Source organism: Idiotropiscis lumnitzeri, chromosome 19 (genome assembly GCF_059441095.1).
Source record: "Idiotropiscis lumnitzeri isolate Australia: NSW breed Sydney's pygmy pipehorse chromosome 19, RoL_Ilum_1.0, whole genome shotgun sequence".
In the NCBI taxonomy this organism is placed as follows: Eukaryota; Metazoa; Chordata; class Actinopteri; order Syngnathiformes; family Syngnathidae; genus Idiotropiscis; species Idiotropiscis lumnitzeri.
The window spans coordinates 8,561,418-8,570,785 of NC_142409.1; the positions used below are offsets into that span (position 1 = coordinate 8,561,418).

At 41.4% G+C, this 9,368-nt stretch overlaps 1 protein-coding gene across 2 annotated transcripts; it reads right to left on the bottom strand.

Moving 5' to 3' along the window:
- Window positions 1-239: 239 nt before the first annotated feature.
- Window positions 240-9,100, bottom strand: stk17a (serine/threonine kinase 17a). Of its 2 annotated transcripts, none has more exons than XM_088283095.1 (7): window positions 8,682-9,100; window positions 5,455-5,667; window positions 2,393-2,540; window positions 2,177-2,303; window positions 2,017-2,065; window positions 1,686-1,862; window positions 240-1,574 (listed from the first exon to the last, which is right to left on the bottom strand). In XM_088283095.1, the coding sequence occupies exons 1-7, from the start codon at window positions 8,864-8,866 to the stop codon at window positions 1,223-1,225; spliced, it is 1,251 nt and encodes a 416-aa protein (XP_088139221.1). In that variant the 5' UTR covers window positions 8,867-9,100; the 3' UTR covers window positions 240-1,222. The 2 variants fall into 2 exon arrangements, with proteins under 2 accessions (XP_088139221.1, XP_088139222.1); XM_088283096.1 differs by having other exon boundaries at window positions 1,242-1,574; window positions 1,699-1,862.
- Between the last annotated feature and the right edge of the window lie 268 nt (window positions 9,101-9,368).

Consider the following 9,368-nt stretch of genomic DNA (forward strand, 5'->3'; position numbering starts at 1 on the left):
TGTTGCTGCCATCCTGTAGTGACTGTTCTCAGCGCGTCCAACAACTCGGAAAAAAAACCTCCTCCTGGACATGATGCCCATTATACGTTGCAAAGGCAGCTCTTTAGCGAGATACTGGAAACTTTTGACCCGAGGTATGTGCGTCGGCTGCCGTACAGGAGAAAAACAATTGTGCGAGAACTACAAATGCTGCATACTATAAATACTTTCTTTTCATAAATCATAATTCAAACTCCCAAAACATTTAAAAGGTTTATTTGCAGTACAAGACACAATTGTACAAATGTTTTCAAATTGTTTCAAATATTTGCTTTCCGCAACCGGAAATTCTAGAATGCTCAAGGTCAACATGTACAACTCAAACAAATATTTATTGGGTTGCTTAAAGACAGGCCTCGGCCCTTGGAGGTTGTAACCTATACTCAATGTTACTCAAATACGTGACACGTATATTTAACAGTACAGTACTCTTAAATTAAATAACAACCATGTACAAAAAAGAAATTAAACAATAAAAAAGGATGTTATAATGGAACTGTAATATACAAAAACCCTAAATCACTTTTTTCAATAGGGGCACCAACAGAAAAAAAACAAAAAAAAAAACACCAAATCAAGACTAGTGTTTTGTATCAACCAAAAGATGTGGAAATAAAAATCCCCTCAGTTTTAGTGTAAAAGCAAATCAAGACGTGTACTGTACAGTAGATTTACATAAGTGCTATTTAAGATCAAAGAGATGAAAAGAGAACATACTTTTATTTTTTCTGTATTTTTTTTTTAGAATAAAATATTTGCCATTTCTGCATTTATTATTTAATTATATTATAATAAATATATATATATGTTATAATATATAATATATATATAATTATAATATATATATATGTATATAATTAAAATTTTGAGAATTCTTTTTTGTAAGCAAGAGATGAATATATCCAACTTGGCCGACAGAGGGTGCCAACAACACATTTTTGAACTCTGTTTATGTACGTATGATGAAGACATCGTTGCATCCCTTTATTATTATTTATGATGCTTTTAAATGTTCACAAGGTCTCATTATTTTTAAATGTGAATTGAGAAATATCCTGAATTTCAAATTTCATCATCTTTTGAACAGGGCTGTGTTCAACCTCCTAAATTTACTGCAGCTCCTTGCTTATAAATTCCTCAATCGCCATTTGGAGCTCTGTCAACCTCTCATGGGAGGGATTTTTCAGTAGATGAACTCTCCAGGGACCTCCTGCAGGACACTGAAGGGCTCCTCGAACTTGAAGCGTTTGGAGTTGGCCTTCTTCTCTGTGACCAGGACGTCCTTCTCGGTGGTGGACGACTGGCGGCACTGGCCCAGGGTGTAGGCGGCCACGACGATCAGGTCCTCAGTCACCGTACTTTCGTCTTCCTCCTGATCCCTGTTCGAGCGAGTCGTCGTGGGACCTTCTGGGCTGCTTGTGCTGGATGCATCCTGGACTTCCAGTGGGGGGCGTTTATCACGCGTCTCCGTTTCCTGAGGATCTTCGGACTGAAGCCACGGGTGCTGGAGACACTGCTCGGCTGTGGCTCGAACCCTAAACGCAGATGCCATTTGGAAACACGTCATGCATTTATAAAATAAAAAGGTTCATCGCCCAAACATGGACATAATTCAGTCGAGGGGAAAAAAAACGTTTTGGACTGACTGCGGCTGTTTACAGAGCAGAGTCTGGATGAAGGACACGGCTTGGTCCAGCTCCTGCAGCTCCTCCTCATCGTAGCTGACGTTCATCTGGGAGATGTTGAGAAAGGTCTCCTGCTTGTCTTTGCCCAGGAAGGGAGACAGGCCTGTCAGCATCACATAGGTCAAAACACCGATGCTCCTAAAAACGTGACAAGGAGAACAATGCACACCATCAATCATTTGCCAGTCAAAAATGTTTATTAAAAAAAAATAAAAATTTTGGGAGATCACAATATTCACTTGTGGTAAAAACAACACACAACCAAATGCGTCTTGATTTTTTGTTTTCTTACCACATATCTGTAGCTGCGCTTATGGGCTCGTAATTTAAAATCTCCGGAGCTGCACAAAGAGCAAAAAGAAGTTAATCGTCATTAACGATGAAATAATGATAATAACATAATGACCATGAATATCAAATCGAGGCGGTGGAGAAGACGACTACCCACTCACCAACGTACTCAGGTGTCCCCATAATCTCTCTAAGCTCCTGATGACTGCTGACTATACGGGACAGGCCAAAGTCCACAATCTTAATATCACCCAGAGGAGAATTGCTGGTCAGAAGGATGTTCTGAGGCTGACGAAACCCAAAATGAAATGTTAGCATCATTTCTCATAACTTTTGTCTATATATAATTTGTTCCATAGAAAAATGAATTGACAGACCTTGAGGTCAAGATGGACAACGTTTCTCTGGTGTAAGAAGGCGACTCCTTGCAGGATCTGTCTCATGAGCCTCTTGACGTCATTCTCGGTGAAGGCCTCGTCGTCCTCATCTGACACGCACTGGTTGAAGATTTCTCCTCCGGCAGCACTGTTTGTAGAAACACATATACAGTTAAACGCTTACTGCAGTATGACGAGTGAGTGCGTCGAAAAATCGCGGAAGTTGCTATTCATTTCTCATTTTGTGAGAATGACAAACTGACGATGAGGGAAAAAGGAAATCGGGACAGGTTAGTCAGGAATAGACAAAGTATCCCCTACGGGTGCGGTTGAAATAGGCTCCATCTCTGAGGAAGCCGGCGCTTTGAGGAAGAGCAAGCCTCATTGATTACGGTACGTTTGACTGTGGATTCCGGAGAAATTGAGTTGTGTTGGGGGAGAAATAAATGGCCTTTTTGGGGAATGCGTTTGTGTGATATCACCGAGAGAAAATGTGACTCATAAAGTACCTTCAATTTAGAGAAAACTTAATGATTTTTCAACATTCTCTTCAACAATTTAATTTCATCTTCTACTTGGGCAACCCCATGTTTAATTTAATTTAATTTAATTTAATTTTAATTTAACTTAATTTTAATTTAATTTAAATTTAACATAATTTTAATTTAATTTAATCAAATTTAATTAATTTATTAATTAATTAATTTATTTATTTTTTAGAAAAATACAATAAGGTGACAACCGCGCGTTTTACCCCACAAAAGCAGTGGGGAAGTAACCGTACAGGGTGGGACTCCTCTCTCATCACTCATCACTCATGCCACCTCCCGCCACACTTTTAAATAGGACGCAGACCTCATTAATTCCCCAACTGGACGGATTTTCCCAATCGCGCATAATCCAAGAGCCAAATTATCAAAACGTGCTGCATGCCCACTTTTCTCAACAGAAGCAAAATGCTGATCTATGAATTACTCCATTAAAATGATTATACGTTGAATGAACAATAGTGTGTTGGCAGCTAACCGTGCAGGAACAAAAGCAACAAAAAGCTGACTGGCCCACTGCCCGTGTGTTGCTCCTGATGCCTGAACGAGGCTTTGAAGCGCGCTGCCAGGTCACGTTCATACACACAGAGGCCCCACAAAAGTTGGACTGGAGAGTTGCTAAATTGATTCAATGGAATCGGTGCCATTGCAAAGATCGATTCAACTTTGAGGTCATGTGAACGCCTCAGAGTGCCCCACATCCTGCGCTCATGCTCTCGTTTCCACATGGGAGAGGTGTTCGGCAAAACACACCACAGACAAAGAGCCTCGTTTGCCCAAATACACACAATCTGACGTCACGGGGCCCCCATTGAGCCAATCCACACTAATGAGTGGTCCTCGTTGTGCTAACACTGACAGTTATTTTAACTGTTCATAATTCCTTGCACCTTGTCAAAGGCCCCAGTTTCAGATGAAGAAAAACAACAGAAAACTACAATTCTCAACCACCACCATGCTGCACTGTAGGGGGGGTGTTCTCTTTTGGTGGTGAACTCTTTTTTTGTTTGTGCTACACATATATTTTGAAATTCTGGTCAAATATATATACATTTTTCCACAATTGTTTGGGGCATTTTGGTATTGATCCGAATAACTCAATGCAGAAGTTAAAATCTAGTGTAACAATAGACTGGAAAATCTGCTGTGAAGAATATTGACATTTTGATTTGAACTGCCGGGCCACTGTTTTTTTTTTTTTTTTTAATGTTTTTTTAGTCCCCTCACATGACCTCTCGCTTTCTCTGGGCCATGCGTTTGCACGTCACGTGCGCTACTCTGCCTCAACTGTTTATAATGAGAACTGGAGTTCAGCCAGAATGGATCTCAATTTCAATCTTTTCTCCATGCAATTTTCCCCTGCATTGACCGGATAAGAGAGAATAACGCCCATACATTTGTTTTGTTTTTTTAGAAAGACCAAAATCAAATCTCGAGAGACGACTAACACATAGCGGGGAGGCGAACATGAAGCCGCATCCGAGCGCATGTCCGTGAATGTCAGTGGCGCGGTGTCACGCATACGTAGAGGTCAGAAAAAGACAGATCCATTGTAGGTCAATATCATCTAATTTAGTAGCAGCCCACAGTGTTTGGAACGCCCTTCGACCCCAATTTGTGTATGTGCGCGATGGTAGAAGGAGACAAAATGAAAATGACATGAGAAAGGGGAGAGATAAAAACAGAAAGTGAGCGAGACCTTCTTCTATGGGAACCGGGTCAAGCATGGCGCTGACATGTCCGGTGCGATGAGATCATTGACAACTGGTGCTTCTTGGTTACGACAATCGCGCAAGATGCAGATGCCTTGTGTATGTGTGTGCACGTGTGTGTGTGTGTGTGTGTGTTTGCTGATGGTTGGATGCAGGCCAGTCGCATTGTTGAAATAGCTTGAGTTAGCTGGAGCATTCAAATCTAACCCAGTTTGTATTGTTTAGATTTCTAAAAACCAAAGCACTCAAGATAAAGTGCTCAACATGAATAAGTACATCGTGTTTGAAAAAAAAAAAAAAAATTAATTGATTTTTTTGTGACAACAAAACTTTAAAAATGTCGTTCAAGGTTGGGTGAAAATAGTCGTTTGGAGGAACAAAATCATGCTTAAGTTGTCATGTTTTGTGTTTTGTTTTGATTATATTAAGTTTTGCTTAATGTTTTCACAGTCACTTTTTTTTTTTGTTGTTGCATCGTCTTCCTCATTAGGTTTTTCTTTCCACCTGTTGTCGTGCAGCTCTGCTGTCCAGGTGTGACTCGCTATGGTCTCGTTAGTTTGCTTGTATTTAATTCCCTGGTTTCTTTCAGTTAGTGTCTGTTCTCTGTTGGTGTCGCTCGGTTAGGAATCTTGTTTTTCAGAGTTCTGTTAATTTTTAGTTAGTTTCATGTTTTTTTTTTTACTGTTTTGAGCCAATTCCTGTTGCTTCCCGCGTTCCCGCCCTTGCGTCCGCCACGCAAACCTCACAAAATATACAAACATGCATGGTTAGATTTTCCAGTCTGAGAAACCCAAATACTTACAACTCCAGAACCAGCACCATTTCCGAGGCCATTTCAAAAACTTGGTGAAGACCAACCACCCGCTGACTGTCCGTCGCCAGCTCAAGCACGGCAATCTCGTGGATGATCTCCATACGGCAGTCGCGCCCTTTTCGCCTCTTCCTCATGAATTTGGCGGCGTATTCTTGACCTGTATGTTTCTTGACGCACTTTCGGACCACGGCGAATTTGCCCCTGAAATAAAAAGACAATTTTGTAAATGGTGGAGCATTGGTTATCAATGCTGGCGCATTTTAATAGTGTTGCCCCGCACTTCGTTGTGTTAGTAAAAATGGTCCGATACCAAAGTATCGATACTTTAAGCTAACTGCAAATTATAGCATGCTGTGCAAAATGGATAACGAGATGCACCCCAGCGACAGTGGTGGCCGCCAAGGTCGAGTTTCAGTTATCAGCGCCTCCAGTAGCTTCTTTTATATTTTTATTTGTTTTTTTGTTATTCTGGATTTGTAGCTAACTGGCGCCATAAAGCCCCGTGACTATCTCATGACAGAACGCTTCGGGCTTTTGTCTGGTATCAAATTCATCTGTATCTTCTGAATTTTCTCTTCCAGCTTTCAGTGAAGGTGCAACCCAAGTCAATTTTGTTTTGTTTGCTGTTTGCTAGTAATGATAATTTGTCAGACACTGCTGAGTGGTTTCGGGAGACCAGGCGTGCTCTTTAGAAACCATACTGGATGACCACAGCCGTGTCAGCACATTTCTAAAGCCGGCAGCCTCGCTAACAGACTACACCCTGGTGCTTTTGTGTTTCTTTTTTTTAAATGTGCGTAAGCTAAGCTGATATCAAATGCGTTGCAGTCGATTCTGATGAAGCGCAAACGGCAACTTTTTTATATATTCCATCCAAGTGGAAATGTTCTGTTTGCTGCCGACAAGTCGCGAGCCCAATCACTCAAAAGCTTAAGTCCAGTACCACATGAGCTAATACGAGCGTAGCCCTCCTGTCACGCAGTCCCACCCAGAAAAAAAGCTTTGTGTCTTAACCATATGGAATTCCGTTGTCGCCTCACATTTGCCGACTCTACGGAATGAGCTTGGCCACGGGCCATCTGGGACTCCGTATTGAGAGTATTATCTTAAACTGCACCCTCAAGCTCGGCTCGGTCGCCATCTGGGGGGGGGGGGGGGTCTCATAAGGACGGCTGTCTGATGCATGCATGACTTGTGAGGTCGGTTGACGGAGGAAATATAATAAATAGAATTTTAAGTTATTATTAAATAACTAAAAACTCAAGGCACACATCAGCTGAGCTGGGCACTTGACCCTTTTTTGCCGGTTAGTCCCCCGACCTCCGACCGCGACCTGGGTACCCTTCCGGCCTTGACCCCCTTGACTTTTGGCAATTATGCTAATAGGCTCATGATACGTGACGTAAACTTTCTTTAAAAAGGTAAGCGACTTAAATGTGCAGTGAAAAAAATCTCATTTAAGGAGCATGAAATTTTCCGCATTTCTTGAATTATTAACTACGACGTCTGTCCTTCATTTCAAATATTCTACCACACATACACCAAAGAACGTGTAAAAAAAAATAAAATAAAATGGTGCAAATTTTTGATTGAACTGGGCTCAAATTCAAACCCGTGAACTTGTGTCCGACGACTTGCCGACTACAATGCAGTAGGACGGCCCGGGCATATCGACGTAACCTTTTTTGATGTCGATCTTGCTCGCTAAGCCGAGTCACAATGTCAGGTCATACGACGCCAAGCCAGACACGCGCAAGCGCTCGATCAGTCATACGGCTATTCAAGGAGGAGACCGATTTAACTTGGATTCGGCCCGGCAAATCTTATCTGAAGGGGGGGCGGGGGGGTTACATCGAGGTTAACGGACAGCGCTGACAAAAGAGTCGATTCACGCCAGCCTGTGGGGGTGATTATTCCTCATCCAAGAATATTCCACGTGAAACTGCGTAGGCCTCGTGACTTCATTCACGATCATCACCCACAGGAACTGAAACATGCACTGGAATTCATTTCACACATACAGCCTCACTAAACTATAATCCTTTTTTTTTTTTTATTATTCACCGATAGACCACCCAGAGTGAACAATGGAAGCACAATGAAGTCAATCAACACGTCCACGATTGAACTGATTTAGAAGTGCTTTGAGCAGCGAGGGCTGAAATGGTGGCAAGAAAGAACTGATGACTGATGCCTCGGAAATACCACTGGGCTTCAACACGCAAAATCTTTTACATGGCGACAGATAATCATGTGATTTCTGGTGGAGAGAAAAAAAAAGTGGCTGGAAAAATAAACACAGGCCCGGGGATGCATAAAGATCAGATAAATATGTCGCGTTCAGTGAGGGTTGAGGCGTGTGGGTTTGGCTTGAGTGGACTTTTCCAGTGCTTGCGCAGCTGTTGCACTTGTGGGAGATATGCATGCACACATCACAAAAGGAAAGCCGCTATTAAAAATAAATTTAAAAAAATCACATTTTGAAAAGAAACATTGTTGTTGATGCTGATTCAAATCTTGCAGCGAGGTTGCAGAATTAACGACGGCGTCCGTAAATAGACCCCTTCATTTCAACACAATACATTCTGATTCGTCAGTATTTTAAACTCAAATCAGTTGTCATCATAAGTATTGGTCAAATTAACCCGATTAATTTCCCACAGCACACCCGACGAGACCTTTTAGCACACAAATGTTCCACGTCACCGACTTCCTGCAGTCAGTACCAGCTGCTGTCACTTCCAATATTCAAATGTAATTTCTCAAATGGTCATTGGAATGCTGTCAACATGCTGCTTTTGTACAGGATTGAATTTTAAATAAAATTAATCCCCTGTCCAAAAATTATCAAATGGTCCACCGTCCCCATTTAAGTTGATTTACTTTTTATTTATTTATTTTTTTTTTCACAGTTGTTGAATCTATCCAAAATTTTAAGTAATTTCTCCTTTTGGGGGAGGGGGGGCCGAGACATAAATCATAGTGACGCCCCTGGTTGTGCCTTTGATGCAACTCATTTATTCCAACTGAATGTTTCAAAGACACTCTTTGGATTGTAAACAGATATTACAAAAGATTAAGCTTGAAAGGACAAAAATCCACCCGCTTTGGAAGTTTCAATCCATTTGCATAAACACAGTAAACTTATCGTGATGATTATTTATTAATGTTGGAATTGAGGATGCCCAGAAGGACAGCCGTTGAAGCAGTCTTACCTTCCGAGTTCTTTGCCGGGTATGATGTTGTAATGGTCGGTGAACGGTTCGTCCTTGATGGCGGTCGTAATTTTGCTCAACAAGCCTCCGACGACGGTGCTCGTCTGGTTCGGTTCGGCCGGCGGGCTGTGCTGGCGTTTGGTCGTGTCGAGCGTCTCCACCGTATTTGGACATTCGGGGATCATGGCCTCTTTTGTAAAGGAAAACGTTAAGAGTCAAAGAAGTTCCGTTTGCACTCCTGTCAAGTCAGAAGTAGAATAAGCAAAAAACGCAATAAAACGTACGTAAATATTAGTTAAAACTAAAAACGATAATAGAAATGTTTCGTCAAAAAATGGCATCTAAACGGCTCATCGTGCTAAAGTTATCAGTCCGCAGTGTTTGGCTTTCCATTTGTCAGCGTTTCGCGATCGACTCTCCTCTCGCTGAGAGCTTGCAGTAACCATAGAAACGATTTGAGTGACACGTTAACTAACCAATCAGATTACGGAAAGGAGGCCGGACCAATACATTGTAACCATTGGCTACATTTATTTTGAACAATAATTTGTAATAGTTATCTTTTGAAAATCAAATCAACGGATAATTTTGCATTGGTCTGATATTTTTATTCCCTCTCATGTGTTTAGTGAAGATAAGAAAAAAAACTGTTTGGTACTAATTGCTTTAATATGTGTCACGAAAATA

Coding starts and splice junctions, on each gene's coding strand:
- stk17a (XM_088283095.1), bottom strand. CDS start 8,866: ATGATCCCCGAATGTCCAAATACGGTGGAGACGCTCGACACGACCAAA. Junction 2,304..2,392: donor TTGTCCATCTTGACCTCAAG/GTCTGTCAATTC, acceptor GGGTTTCGTCAG/CCTCAGAACATCCTTCTGAC. Junction 1,575..1,685: donor CTGCTCTGTAAACAGCCGCA/GTCAGTCCAAAA, acceptor ATCTGCGTTTAG/GGTTCGAGCCACAGCCGAGC.